Below are 15,205 nucleotides of genomic sequence, written 5' to 3'. Positions count from 1 at the left end.
TCTACGGAAAAGTCAGTCAAGGTGATTGCAGTAGTATTCGCAGTGCACAAACCACATGGATACATCAAACATTGCAAGAAATCCACAAAAATCGAAAAGGAACAAGAATATGATAGTTTCACACATTTCTTGCACAGTTTTACAGCCATTGGTTCACAAACTTTCACAATCTTCCATCGATCGAGGGAGCCATAGCGTGCAATTTCAGCTCTCACCTTTTCGTCTGTGCCGCCGCTACTCCCTCCTCGGCTTATAAAACAGCCTCCCCACCCTACCTTGCAGATATTCCTCACCCTACCCCCTCGACCCCACTCTTCAAGACATACCCCCTTCACCTAAACTATTTTTCGTTGAATCCAACGGGATATACACCACCCTCACCCCATTCAATCTTATTTGTACCCTACCCCCTGTTCTAGTCAAATTTGCTAAATCGGGAGACCTTTTTTTTCCTCTGGTTCCTATGACCCCTCATCGCGACTGACTTTGACAGCACAGGGGTGGTCCGAGCTATTTCTAGCATAGGTGACCACATCCCCTCTCACTCAAAGCAAGACTAAACCTCTTGAACTTAAACCTGGTGTTATCAGGGTTCCTCTAACTAAACCGGCCCGGGCAGGTTTTTTTTAGTCCCTGTCAAGTGAATTTGACTCGATCGATTGTTTTTTTAGTTTTTTTTTGACGCTTTTCAACCAAAACGATGGCATGGTAAAGAACTGACGGAGAAGGGAACAACTCTCCGAGCTCGTCTTGAGGAGGGCAACAGATCAATGTCTGCGATGATGGCAGAGGAAGCGGGCGGGTACTCCGAGGATCACGGACTGAGCTCCTTGGACGAGAGTTGGTTGTCAGAGGAGGACAGAATGGAGCAAGAAGGGATGGAGGGGGCGCCAGCGCAAGCTGCAATGGATGAAAGAAGTGCTATGAAAACTGCACAGCGGATGTCTGATGAGAGTGGGAGTAGCAGGCCTGAATCAATGGTAAGAAGGAGTGCGGAGGAAAAGCATCAGAGGAGGATGAATTTCCTCAACCTGTTGAACACCTTTGAACAGAAGGATGGAACAGCGGATAGCGCTCAGCAGGGTCTGAATGAAGTCGCACATGCTGCAGAAACTTTCACACGTGAGCCTCTTAACAATGGCATCACAAGCCAGGCTGAGGCAATTTTGCACAAAAATGCCGAAAACCTTGCAGGCGCAAGCATGAGCAATGGATATGGGGGTGGAGGATTTTACAGCGAGACTCGAGGTGCAGACATGGTCAACGTTCAAAGGTCGTCATCAGCTCCTCAAGTCAACCGATACAGCTCTTTCATCAATCAGAATCAGTTCATGGAGCTGCTGAGAATCAAGAACTTGCTTCCGCAGGTGATAACCGATGAAGATGCAGTGAAAGCCTTCAACAGCAACCCAAAGCTTGATCGGGAGAAACGGTGATCTTGCAGAATGTCCCTACCTCCATGCATGAATGCAATTCTGATTCAAAATCTGTGTTGAACCCTTTGATAAATGCGGTATGGAGGTTCAGGTTGTGATTTCTTGAAACTTTCTTGAAACTACTGTGCTTTCTTGAAACCATGTCTTGATTGTTGTTTCCATGGGATTGCATTCCAAAGTCTTTACCTCACTGATCTCCATTGTTACTCTTAGGTTGCTTCACTTCGATGACTTCAAGGGTCTCGTGAAAGATCTTCTGTCTTCCAAGGACCTGCTCTACAACTCGGGGGTTCACAAACTGACCTCCCGGTCAAACACGCCCTTGTCGTCACAGGAGGTCAAAAGAGATCAACAGGGGCTGCCTGAGGATGCGATGAGCGCAGCCAGACGTCAGGTAAGAGGAGGAAAGGAGATCGAGTCTGCCGTTCTGACCTGCCTCCCCATCCCCCGTCCTCCCCCTTCTTTCTGCATCTCCTTTATCCCAATCCTTTCTCATGCTTCCTCCATCAGATTGAGGAAGACAGGATGCGTCTTGAGGACGATCTCGAGCAGCTCCGCAGCAAGGGCGGGTATGCCCAGGGCCCGACGTTCTCGCGGATTCCGAGGGGGCTGATGGATTATCGTGCTGCTCCTGCCGTCCCGCCGGCTGCCAACGAGATGGAGAGGGAGGGCTGGAACGTCTCGCACAACATGGTCATGGGACATGAGAACCACTTTGACGTGCGGTCGAGCGGCTCGTCGAGCATCATGACTCAGGATGCGATGCAGTATAGGCTGAGGTGAGAACGAACGTGTATCACGATCGTGACGATCAAATGATGATGTTGGTGACTTGAGGTTGACGAAATCTTCCATTCCCTTTGATTGCATTGAACCCGTGTGAAGCTATTTCTTCATCGCTCTGGCAACTTCGATCCTCTCCTCCCTCTACTACATATCCTCCCTTTCCTCCCTTTCTTCCCTCCTCTGACCAATTCCGCAAGCTCTGGAAGCACCGGGCTCGATGAAGAGATCGACAGGTTGCTGAACGAACTTCATCCCCAGCTCATTGCCCAAGACGTCCCTCAGGTGTGTCGTTCTTGAGGGCCAGAGCAGCAGAAGACTGAAGCACGAAAACGCAGGAGGCGCCTGCTTCGTCGCATCCGTTCCAAGGGGCACCCATGTATCCGGTGAACAAGATCTCGATACGCGGGCTGCAGAGCAATCTTCGGGAGGATGGAGCGATGGGCAGGAAGGACGAGGGACTTGCAAGAAACGGATTGATGCAAGGAGTTCACGTTGGTTTCCAAAGCCCGCTGGAGCAGTGAGACCTTTAAACTCTCCGTCAAAGATACCTGATCCTCCTCCATCCCTCCCTCCCTCCCTCCCTCCCTCCCTCCCTCCCTCCCTCCCTCCCTCCCTCCCTCCCTCCCTCCCTTCCTCCAATCTTTCCTCCTTCTCTTCTTGTTTGCGGTCCACTTATCTTGGTCTTCGACTTTCAGGACCAAAAACATCATGACAGACGACATGATCTTGAGCTTGCAGCTTACTCGAAACCAGCAGAAAGAAAAGCTGTATGAGATCGTTAAGGAGGCCGTGGCGCCGGTCCTTCAGTCTTCTTCCGAGGATCGCTCCAGCCTCATGTCACAGCTCAACATCCTCCGATCGCGCTACGAGGTGAGCTTGCCGTCCGATGATGGCGTCTTGGCCGTTGAGCTCCCAGCAGGAGCTGAAGGAGGAGCGAGACAGTCTAACGAGGGACATGGAGGGGATGAAGGCGCGGCACGAGAGGGAGCTCAAGTCGAACCAGGACGACTTCTCCCACCGCCGCATCGCGCAGCTCGAAGATCAGCTGAGGAGTGCCGTCCAAATGCAGGCAAGACACTCCTGGAGAGACCAGTCGATCCTGCTTGCTAGAGGACCTGCTGCTGCTGCTGCTGCTGCTGCTGCTGCTGCTGCTGCTGCTGCTGCTGTGTTGTAGCGTGCTCTGACCGGCGAGTGCTGCTGCAGTCAAGTATGCTGAAGGACACGGAGAGAGCGAGGGAGAGAGTGAAGGTCTCTTACTCCTGATCTTCTTGCCCCTGCTGTTCTAGTACCTCGCTCGCTATGCATGCTCTCTCTCCTGCCCTCCCTCCTGACTGCGGCACAAGGGGCCCTTTCCTCCCTTTACTTCTGTTTTTACATCCTCCTCTTTCTCTCTCAGCCCTTCTCCTATCCTCTCTACTCTCCCCCTTCCGTCTCCCTCTCTACCCTACTCAACCTCCCTCCCAGCATTGCTTCCTCCCTCCCTCCTTCTCCCTCCCTGACTTCCCGTCAGGACCTTGAAACCCAGCTTGCCCGTCGCAAGCTGGAAAGTGAGCAGCAAATTTCTCTCATAGAGACTCTCAAGCAGACGAAGGAGGTGGAAGGAGTTTGTATTTCCACTCGCTGCTCTCACTTGCTCGCAGGAGAACTTCTCAGCAAACGCGATGAACTTTGGAATGCAACATTCAACCGTTCTTGATGTGCGAGAAATGCTTCACGTGTTATGTAATCTTACGATCCTCCTCCCCTCTACTCTACTCCCATCTCCCCTCCTCTCCTCTCCTCTCCACCTCTCCTCTCCTCTCCTCTCCTCTCCTCTCCTCTCCTCTCCTCTCCTCTCCTCTCTCCCCTTCTCTCCTCTCCCCTCCCCTCCCATCCCCTCTTCCCTCCTGTCTATCTGCAGGAAAATCTGCGCCTGAGGAAGCAAAACGACACTTTGCAATGGATGGCTTCACGAGAGACTGAAGTCCGCGTGCAAACGTCAGCCAAAGTCTACGAGCTCACCGAGAAGTTGGAGGTCATGGAGGAAGAGAATGATGACGAAAGGCCAGAATGAAGAGGAGAAGCGAGGAGGAGGAGGAGGAGGAGCGAGGAGGAGGAGAAAGGGATAGAGGAGAGGAGAAGTGAGGGACAGAAGCAGGAGCAGGAGCAGGAGGAGAGGTTGGTGTATTTCACAGGACTTTTGCTCAGTCAGCCGTCTTGCAGGAAGCGGAAACAAGGTGCAAACAGACCGAGGAGAACTTCTATCAGCACAAAGTTAAGGCGGCTGGAGTGATCCAGGTGACTTCATGGACCCCCCCCTTCCTCCTTCCCCTCCTCCTCCTCCTCCCCGTCCTCCCCCTCCAGCCCTTCCGGTCGTCTCAAATGGCGACAGGCGCTAGAGGAAAGGTTGTCGTTGCAGATTTCAGAGAACAAGAAGGTGATGGAAGAATCGTCGGGAAAGAGCCTGAGAGTGGAGGACAGGCCATGCTGGAACGAGACAACGCTTATGAAGCCTTGATGCGAGCGAGGGATGATGTAAGTTTCTTGTTGGAGGGAGATTGCTGATGGAAACGATGATGATAACGTCATCGACGACTTTTGTGACGATGATCATGATGGTGATGATGAAAATGAGAGGGATGATAATGATGGCGATCATCATGATCATGGTAGAGATGGCATTGACAAATCATGACTATCATGTTGATGATGATGGCGATGATGATGATGATGATGGCGATGATGATGATGATGATGGCGATGATGATGATGATGGCGATGATGATGATGACGATGACGATGATGCTAAAGGTTCTCCGTCTTCGCCAAGACAACCACAAGATCCGGTGAGATTAAATCTCTCATCTGTTCGACAACAGCAGCAACCTGACTGGACGGTTCATGCTTTCAGTTCGGACCTGCAGGCTGAGCGGCAGAAGGCGGTCGAGAGGCTGAAGGAGTTTGAGAATGTGAGGAGAATTTTAAGTTCTTGCTCGTCGATTTGATTCAATACTGCAGGAGATTGAAGATCGAGCTGTGGATGCAACTGTGAGAGAAGAGGGAGAGAAGAAAGGGGAGGAAGATGCGAGAGAGAGAGAGAGAGAGAGAGAGAGAGAGAGAGAGAGAGAGAGAGAGAGGAAGAGAGACAGAGACAGAGAGAAAGAGAGGAAAAGAGAAAGAGGAGATCATAAGTGAAGCGAAGAGGGAGAAGGGCAGGGCAGGGCGGGCAGGGCAGGGCGGAGCAGAGAGGGGCAGAAGACTAGAGCAAGGCAAGCATCCGTCAATCGTTTCTGACATCGTTGTGGTTGATGGGCAGAGGTTTGAGGCGGAGCTCAACCGAGTGAGGCCGCAGCTGCAGAAGCACCAGGAGCTTGAGAGAGAGCTTGCACGATCGTCAGAGATGGTAGCAGATGTTTCTTGCCTCGATGTCTGTGTGTTGCTCAAACATTCTTGTCTCATACTCATGTTTGCTGAAATATCGTTCTTGCTGTTGTTTTCGCGTCTTCCCTTCTGTTTTTCTCATGTGAAATCTCCTCTTGTTGTCATGGTTGTACTCACTCGTTCTCATCTCCTTCAACCATTACCTTCCCTTCCTGTCTTGTTGTTCACTTTGCTCCCATCAGCTCGAGAAGGCCATCGACGACTGCAACCTGGCTAAGGAGAGCGAGGCAGCTGCGCGAGCAGACCAGGAGGAGATGCGATCGGATCTGGTCGCTGCTGCTCCTTCGCACGCTCTGAGCTGACGACGAGGACAGGAGCGATGCCTGAAGAAGATGAGGAGAATGGAAGAGAGGATGGCGACGTTGTCTGCTGCTGAGAGCGAGCTGATGAACTCACGGTAGGGGGAGGGAGGGGGAGGAGAGAGCAGAGCAGAGCATGCGAGGGGAGAGAGGACAGCATAGGATAGAACAGGAGGGAAGGGGAGAGAAGCAGAAGACGACGAGACAGGAGGGAAGGGGAGAGGAGGGGAGGGGAGGGGAGGGGAGGGGAGGAGGAGGCTGGAGCTGATTTTCTGCACTGCAACAGGGAATTTCTCACAGAGCGGCAGAGGGAGATGGACGAGCTGATGAAGGTGAAAGATGCAGAAGAGGTACCCTTGCTGCAGCTCATCCTGTTGGCAGCAAAACTCCATGTTGCAACTGAAACTCAACGATGCCGAGGTAGGAGGGAGGGAGGAGGGGAGGGAGGAGGGAGGAGGGAGAAGAGGAGGGAGGAAGGACGGGGTAGAGGAGGGAGGAGGGAGAAGAGGAGGGAGGAAGGACGGGGTAGAGGAGGGAGGAAGGACGGGGTAGAGGAGGGAGGAAGGAGGGCAAGAGGGAGAAGATCCTCCCTCCTGCCCTATCTTCTCCCTCCTGCCCTCCATCCATACATCCATAATCCGTCTCTCTTTCCTTCCTTCTGTCTTCATCTCCCGCACTCCCTCTATTCCATCTCTCCCTCCTCCCCCTTTCTCCTCCCTCTTCCTCTCCCTGTTTCTTGACAACCCTTGACGCTGCTCTCTCGTCAAAGTTGGCGATGAAGTCGGCAACGGAGCAGCTGCGGCAACTCCAGGCATTCGCATCCCAGCAAGAGATCGTCCAGCGAGTAACTTTCATCCCTTCCTCCCTGCTTGCTCCTCACCTGCTTCCTCCAAGATGGCGGGAGACCTCGAGACCTTCGCTCACAAGGATGAGATGTCCAGGGTGCAAGAGACCTCCCTGAGGGAGGAACTTGAACAAGCGAGAGTGAGAGCGAGAGAAAGTTTCCTTCCTTCTCCTCCTGACCTTGACGTTCCTACTTCTGCCATCGCCGCCGTCGACCCTTCCGCCCTGTCCTCCTCATCATGCATTCCTTATTTTCTCCTCCTCCTCCGCCTTCTCCTCCTCCACCACCTTCTCCTCCTCCTCCGCAACCTCCTCCTCCTCCGCCTCCTCCTCGCTTCACTGACTCCTGCCTTCGCTGCTGTTCAGATCGAGCTGAAGGATGCGAAAGCGCGACTGCAATCGATCTCAAAGAGCTCTTCAGAGCACAAGATGATCGCGAACACGACTACCTCCTGGGAAGAAAGAATCGCAATCCTAGAGCATGAGAACAGCAGGCTGGTCCGTTTCTCATCCCTCTCCTGCATTCACTTACCCGCCCTCCTCCCTCTTTCACCTCCTCCTCTCCCACGCTTTCTCCCACTCTTCCCTGTCATCGTCCCTTTCATCCTCCCTTTCATCCTCCCTTGAATTTTTCTCCGCAGGGCATGGAGCTTGCTGCGTGCAAGTCAAAGCTTGACCTGTTCGACGAGCAGTACAAGGAGACGAAGGCGGCAAAAAAGAAGCTCGAAGACGAGTTCGTGCTGCAGCAGAGCAAACTGCAGGTCTGCCGATGAACTCCCCTCCTCCTCCATGCCGCCTCCTCTCTACTGCTCCTCCCCCCTTCGTCCCCCTCCTCCCTACAGCGTTCCGAGCTCACGCGTGCGGGTAAGGGGTGCGAGAGGAGGAACGAGGTGCTGAAGAAGGAGAACGAGGAGGCGGCAGACTCGCTGCAAGCTCTGCTGGCTGAAGTTTGGGACCTCAAGACAAGGAACCATCACCTGACCAGCCTCGTCAAAGTCTCCGCCAGAGCTCACGGGGGGCTGGAGGATGCAAGTGCTGGTCCTGGTCTCAGAGGAGGGCAGGAGGGACAGGCAGGCGATCAGCGGCGAGTCAGGGAGGAGAGGTGAGGGACAAATCGAGTCCTGCTAGCATGACCAGAGGAGCAGGTGGCGAGCGGTGGAGGAGGAGAACGAGCGATTGCGGGAGGAGGTGAAAGAACTCTCGATGAGCCTGGCGGAGAGGGAGAGGAGGATAGCGCAGGGGAGCGAGAACTATGCGTGCTTGCAAGCGCTGTTCGACGAGCAGCAGGAGGATCGCAGGAGGAAGGAGAAGGAGACGCAGGACCAGATGGAGCAGCTCATGCGAGAGATCGCGGAGCTGCACGGCAAGAGGGAGAGGAGGGAGCAGGAGCACGCGGTTCAGTGCTCCCTCCTTGAGCAGCGAGTGCTGGAGACGATGAGGCTGATCGACGAGAACATGGACGACAAGCTTCACGCCTGCGAGTTGCTCGCCCAGCTCGTCGCCATGATCCCGATGGAGCTCAAGGAGGAGGAGGAGGAGGTCCAGATGCGTCAGCCTCCCACCAGCAGGCAGGAGGCCCTAAAGAGAACCATCTCCTCTGCCTCCACCTCCTTCCGCATGCTCGAGCGCAAGCTCTCCATCCCCTCCCCGGGCCCGACCTTCTCCAGGACCATGTCCAGCCTCCCCCTCTCTCGTCCTCCTATCGACAGCCCCAAGTCCGTCGGTCCCTCCAAGTCCCCCCGCGTCCTCCATGGCACTGCCCCGCTCCTCCGCACCACCAGCATGGTGCTGCCGACGAGGACGAAAGAGACTATGGTGGAGGAGAGCTCACAGTCAAGTTTCCTGAGGAGAATGTCGCCGGCCATGCTCAAAGAAGCGCTCGCCATAGCAAGGAAGGGGCTGAGCAGCGCACAGCAGAACCGCGAGATTGTGGTGGCGCAAGAGTCTCTGCGGATGCAGAACATGCTGCTGAGGTGGCAGGAGGAGAAACAGCAGCTGCAGGAGATGGTGAAGACTCCTCGGCCCTCTTCGCTGCTCCCTACAACCTTCTCTTCCCCCCATCCCACCCCCTCCTCGTGTTTCCCTCCTTCATCAGATCCCTTGTTCGCTCTCCACTACCAATGTCCTCCAAGACATCCTCCTCCTTTCTCTCGCTCTATCCGCGTCATCCTCTCTCTTTCTGTCTATCTTCCTCCCTCCTCATCCTCCTCCTCCCCTCCTGTCGTTCTCTTGACTTGCCTCTGACATGGCATCGCCTTTCGCAGCTCCTGAAGGCGCAGGAGGAGAAGCACCAGGTCGAGCAAGAGCTCCTGGCGTACTCTGAGTGGGAGAAGGAATGGAGGTCGTTCTTCGCCCCACTCTAGCAGCTCATCCTTCTCGCATCCGACTCCCTATCGTCCTCTTCCTCCTCTTCCTCTTCTTGCTCCTCCTTATCTTCTTCTTCCTCTTCTTCCTCTTCCTCTTCCTCTTCCTCTTCTTCCTCTTCCTCTTCTCTTCCTCTTCCTCTTCTTCCTCTTCCTCTTCTTGCTCCTCCTTATCTTCTTCTTCCTCTTCTTCCTCTTCTTGCTCCTCCTTATCTTTTTCTTCCTCTTCTTCCTCTTCTTGCTCCTCCTTATCTTCTTCTTCCTCTTCTTCCGCTTCTTCCTCCTCCCCTTGATCCTCCTGAGGGACTGACTTCGATCTCAGGCAACACGAGAAGCTGATAAAGCGCAAGATGAATCAAAACCTGCAGATAGTAAGCAACTTCGCCAACTCTAATCTTCCTCCTCACACTCATACCTGCTGACTTTTCTCACCTTTACTACTCTCCTCTCTCCCCGTCCTCTTTCTCCCTCTTCTCCTCTCCTCTCTATCCACAACTTCCTCTTCCTCTTGACTTCCCGATCTCCACATCTCCCTCCTCCTCTTCTCCTCGCTTATCTGACTATCTCTGGGCATTTCTCTGGTTACCTTCACTGTTCTCACTTCCTCTACCTTCTCTCTCCGTCTTCAGGCGTTGCGGGAGGAAGAAATGACGATGAACAAGAAATGTGAAGTAGCAGTGCAGGAGCTCTCAGTCCAGGTTACTCCTCTCCCTTCCTCCTCTCTCGTCTCCCTTCCGCTTGTTCTTCTCCTCTTCCTCCTTCTCCTCTCCCTCCTCCTCCTCTTCCTCCTGCTCCGCTTCCTTCTGCTTTTGCTCCTCTTGCTCCTCTTGCTCCTCTTGCTCCTCTTGTGCTGCCTTTCCTCTTCTCACCTGCTGTTGGTCAGATGTCAAGAAAGCTAAAAGCGGACGAGGACGTGATCGTGTCAACAGCGCAAAAGATGGCGAGAGCACCTTGTTATCCCCTCTTTTCTCCTTCCCCTCACTATGTCACATCTCATCATTGCCACTCCTCCTCCCCTTCCTTCTCTTCCACAACTTTACTCGAGATCTCATCAAATGGCTCCAACAGGTTTCAGAAAGAGATGTCGTCTTCCAGGTCGATGCCATCAAGCATCTCAGAGTATGCTCTTCTCCTTTTCTTTCCTCCATTTCTCCTTCGCTCCTCCTCCTTCACTGCTCCTCCTTCACTCCTCCTTGTCTAGTGCTCCTCCTCCTACTACTGCTCCATATTCCCCATCACACTGACTCATATCTTGACATCCTTCCCAGGAGAACTTTGCCGACGTCCACTTCATCAACGCTCTTCCCCCAGCCCCTGCTCCTCCTCCGCTCATTCCGCACTACGATCAGAAGCCGGCCATTCCTCCTCCTCGTCCTCCTGCCCATGTTCTCAGCTCGGGCATCGAGTCCCAGGAGAAGGTCAACTCTCCAAACTCTTCTTCTCCTCCTCCTCCTGCACTCATTCGTCGCTTTCAACAGGGCCTGACTGACAGTCCGGCTCCAATCGTTCACTCCGCTCGGGCAGAAGGGCTCGGCTGGTCTCCCTTCGAAGTTAGTCCTTCTCATCCCCCTCCCACTACTCCTCCTCCTCTTCTCTCCCTCCCTCCCTCCCTGACTCCCTCACTCACACTCACTCCCTGCCTCCTTCTCTCTCCTGCTCCTCCTCACGATCTTCTCATCTTCATCATCGTCGTTGTCTCCGTCTTCATGATCATCATCAACAACAACAACTGATCTCTTCCTAGTGCACCTGCGGCATGGGCTTCGGCACGCGGGCAGCGCTGGATCATCATCTTCATCAGAGCACGGAGGGGCAGAGACAAGCTCCTGCCTCTGGCGACGAGGGCCCTCCCTCCATGAGGTCCTCTCAGAGTATGAGGTGCTTCTTGCAAAACCCCCCAGCTCTTTCCCAGCTGACTCGAGCCTGGGCCTTGCAGGGTCGGAGAGGAAGTGTTCACATTGCTCTAAGTGGCCACATGATGATCTAGTTCTTCGGCAAGGAGTTTGTGAAACTACCACCGACGAAGTGCTTTAAATACCTAGGGATTCGAATCAAGCCAGCCAGTAACAAAGGCTGCCCCTTCACATGGGGAGAGAAACAACACATCTTTGAAAGAACGAGGGAGCTCACAAAAATGATTCATCCGCCTGTTCCGCAGCACAAAAGTTTTACTTGGTGAAAGTAGGCAGGGTGGGTGAGCTTCCAGAAGGCATGGAGGCGACCACCTCAAGTAGGCTACTACTCCAGGACGAGTGTTTTACCCATTTCAGATATTGAAGGCACCTTCTTCCACTTGCCTATCCAACTTTTGCAGCAGAAAACATTCTTGCGCAATATCTGCAAGCAAACGTTACCTGGGCAAGACAAGAGCATGACTTGTCCTCGCTCCTCCCCCCAGGCGTTCGCGTACAGGTTGGGAAGGGTTTGAACCATGGCCGGCTCTAGCGTGTCGTGGCGTCTTTGGCTTTTTCAGCCATCACGGCATGCCAGTGAGCTCGTTGCTAGGTTGTTCTGCCTTTAGTCTCGGCGTTTTGTTAGTCTTTAGATATCTTAAATGACTGGAAAAAGAAAATCCACCTTAACATCCCATCAACTTGTCATTTCCCGATGACATGGTCCTGATCGCACACTCGGTCGTGGAGATGAACACCCGTGGCAGCCCGGATAGCCCGGGCCCGGGACTCACTGAGGCTTTCAAAGCCGGGCCTCAGCACCGGAGCCAGACCGGAGCCTGGACCGGAGGTTGAGCGGGGATGAGGGTGGTGAATGCGCCCGCTGGTCGTTGTGGTGTTGGCGGTATGCGCAGTCGCTAGCGAAGGTGAGGAAGAAGAAGGCGGAGAAGGAAGCGAAGAAGGACGAGGACGAGGACGAGGACGAGGACGAGGACGATGAGGATGGGGAGGACGAAGAGGAAGATGTGAAAGTTGAGGAGGAAGGGATGAACGAGGACGACTATGAAAGCAAGGATTTAAGGGTGGAGGACGAGGAGGACGAGGAGGACGAAGAGGACGAGGAGGACGAGGCAAAGGATGATGAGGAAGGAATGCCGTGGCAGAGGAAGAACAATAAAAGCTGCCAGTACGTTGTGGATGAAGACGACTTCTGACTTGTTCATGATTGTGATTTTGCATGCAGATGAAGTTTTCAAGATCGTGGGGCTGGTTCCTGTGAGGAACGAGGAGAGGAGGATCGGCTTCTGCCTCCAAGCTCTCGCAGCCTTCACCGACTCCATCGTCGTGCTTGACGACTCCTCCGATGACCGGACGGTTGAGGTCGTCAGGTCCCTTGCAAGCGACTGTAGGGTCGAAAGGATTATCACCAAGGTACTTGACTTGGAAGAGTCCTGACCCTCCTGATGCTATCGACAAGGATGGCAGCTGGTCACGCAACGAGACTGCAGATCGCAACATGCTGCTGGAGGCAGGGAGGGATGTAGGGGGGACACACTTCATCGTGCTGGACGCGGTTGGATCCAGGCGTGCTCTGGCGCTTGTTCATATGATGACCGCAAGGTGTAGGACGAGGCGTTCACAGCAAACCTTGCAGAGGATGACGAGCTGAGGAAGCAGATTCTTTCCCTCGAGGTTCTTCAAGCTCTGCCCTGGGATGATTCTCATGATACAACTTGACAGGTCGGCCAGAACATAGCACTGCACTGGATCCAGCTATGGAAGAGCACACAGTACTACAGGCAAGATTTTCAGCCCTCCTCTTCGGTGTGCAGGCGTGCTTGCGGAGCTGACGAGCCGCGCAGGATAGACCGGCTGTATGACGGGGAGGGAATCGTTCATGGTACATGAGGAGGAGCTGTATGGGAATTTTCTCACTTCACAGTCATGGCAGAGGTGCTGGGATCGCAAATGATGCCTTGTATCTTCCGAGGTAGCGCAGGGGGGAGAAAGGGGAGGGAGGCTGAAGATAAGATTCAGATGATGGGACTTCCTGGTATGAGGGAGAATTCATTCACACCCGTCGGATTCCAGAGGTAGAGATGCGCATAAGTGAGATGAGAGGCTGATTTCATTGCAGGAGCTGTTCCGAGGGAGTGTTTTGCTGAGAGACATCGAGGTGATTTGAGAAGAGGAGAGGGCAGGCAGTGCGTCAGGGAGTTTGATGGAGAGAGGATTAGCAGAGAAAGAGCAGGTGTGTGAAGGAGGTATATTGAATTGCATGAACAGATTGGTCTCCTACACTTTCAATTCGTTGATTGGAGAAATTTCATTCTCAAGCAGGTAGCATCGAGGTATACGAATATCAGTTGAACATGTAGAACATGACAGGCCTGGTACAAGTGTTTTGAAAGAATTCAGCTCCCGGACAAGCCGATAGGTCATTATTGCCTGAGGACTGACTGCGACCTGTCCAGCTGACGAGCAGCAGGAGAGATCAACGTGCGGTACTCGGGCTCCCTGGACACGGTGGGCGAGCGAGTAGCGACTGTTCCCTCTTCTTGGTTCGACGGGTACTCCGACTTCTTCACTCCCGGGCTCTTCGAGCAGCTGGACAACTGGAGGATCCCAATCCTGGAGGTTGCGTGCTGTGCTGCTGCTGTTGGAGTGGGTTGTGACGCGTCTCACAGGGATGGTTCGAGGAGAAAGGTGTGAACCTGTTCCTGTCTTTCTGAACCCGACCTCCACCCTTGACGCCCTTGGCAAGGTTACGGCTACTTTGCTGAGATCGGCGCTTTGAGGATGCTGCACGAATGGCACGTGATCCCCGACTTCGACCCACCGAGCGAGATGGTGAAGCATCCGTACGAGAATTTCGACCTCCTCCGCCACAAGCTCCACTCCATCAGCTTCATCGTGCCGCCGTTGGGAGGCTTCACGAGGAGCCGATCAGCTGTAGAAAGGTGATGCTACTGACGACCGGGGTGGGATTGCTCAACTGACTTACCGTGTCTTACAGCCTCTTGTCCTCTCTGCAAGCTCAGACAGTAGGCAAGGGAAAGAAAACTTCATGGGAGGCTTTCTTCTCGGCATGCTCGGAAGAGGAGGCTGAAGTGATCAGGGGAGATTTGACTACCGTGAACGTTGTCGTAGGTATTTGTTTTCAAACGTTGAGGAGGCCAATCCTCTGTTTGGTCTTACACGGTGAATTCAGTGGATTGTTCAAACATCGGGGCATCGCTGAACAAGGTCTTGCGAGAGACGAGGTGACTGAGATGTTTCCGGTCACGTCCGCATGCACTGAACGAGAGAGGTCCTCCTGGCAGGAGCAGCGTTATCACTTTTGTCACTGGCTGCGTTCATCTTGGCAGCGATTTTGTTGAGAGGTGAGGAGTTCGATTCCTTCCACGGTCACTTGAACATGTTCACCCTTGATCTCCCGTAGGACGTTGAGGTGGTTCTGCCCCTCATGCGAGCTCGGGGAGGAGATGAAGACAACTGTAAGACACTCGAGGATGAGAGCGAAGAGCTGTGGTGACGCTTCTGTAGACGATCAACGCAATCTTGTCATATCCCGAGAGAGCAGTTCAGCTGCAGGAGGAGGGGCTCCGGGACCTGAGCAGGGTCAAGCTCCTTGACGAGGCCCTGCCGCTGTTTCCTGCCGACGCACAAGGCGAGGAAGAGCAGCTGCATGTTGCCGACTGATCTGCTGCTGCAGCAGAAACCTTCAAACCTCACTGGCGCTGGAGCGGAGGCGTCGTCTCCTCCTCCTGGGTCGGCCTGGCGAGCGTCAACGGCTTTCCGGAGGACGAAGACCTCGATCTGTTCCTACAGGTGTGCTGCTGATGGGGAAGAAGAGGAGCAGGCATGACTTGCCTCCCCAGATCGACCACTACAAGGACAGAGCAGCGATATGCAAGTTCAATCCCTTCCTCGCCCCCGCCAGCATGAACGCGACCGTGCTGTCTCGCTCCCCTCTCCTTCTTTCCCTGACTTGAAGCGCAGCGACTGGTAGGACATGAAGAATGCTCACTGTCAGAAGTCCCAGACTACGCCATGCAAGTCGATGGACAAGGTGAAGGGAGAGGGAGGGAGGGAGGGAGGGGAGGGAGGGAGGGGGAGGGAGGGGGAGGGGAGGGAGGGGAGGGAGGGAGGGAGGGAGGGAGGGG

General features: G+C 54.1%; 1 protein-coding gene across 1 annotated transcript; it reads left to right on the top strand.

Annotated features, from left to right (window-relative positions):
• Positions 1–12,176: 12,176 nt before the first annotated feature.
• Positions 12,177–15,034, top strand: GUITHDRAFT_143002 (hypothetical protein; the record flags this gene model as incomplete). The annotated part of the gene is made up of 17 exons (XM_005826967.1): positions 12,177–12,225; positions 12,283–12,470; positions 12,517–12,612; positions 12,666–12,731; positions 12,780–12,939; positions 12,991–13,029; positions 13,077–13,132; positions 13,177–13,215; positions 13,326–13,379; positions 13,428–13,476; positions 13,525–13,676; positions 13,727–13,745; positions 13,804–13,999; positions 14,251–14,302; positions 14,482–14,536; positions 14,755–14,870; positions 14,921–15,034. 17 exons carry the CDS (start codon positions 12,177–12,179, stop codon positions 15,032–15,034), a joined length of 1,500 nt encoding a protein of 499 aa, XP_005827024.1.
• Between the last annotated feature and the right edge of the window lie 171 nt (positions 15,035–15,205).

Source organism: Guillardia theta, assembly GCF_000315625.1.
Source record: "Guillardia theta CCMP2712 unplaced genomic scaffold GUITHscaffold_70, whole genome shotgun sequence".
NCBI classification, from domain to species: Eukaryota; class Cryptophyceae; order Pyrenomonadales; family Geminigeraceae; genus Guillardia; species Guillardia theta.
Note: the sequence above shows the minus strand (reverse complement) of the source record. Positions and strands in the feature narration are given on the sequence as shown.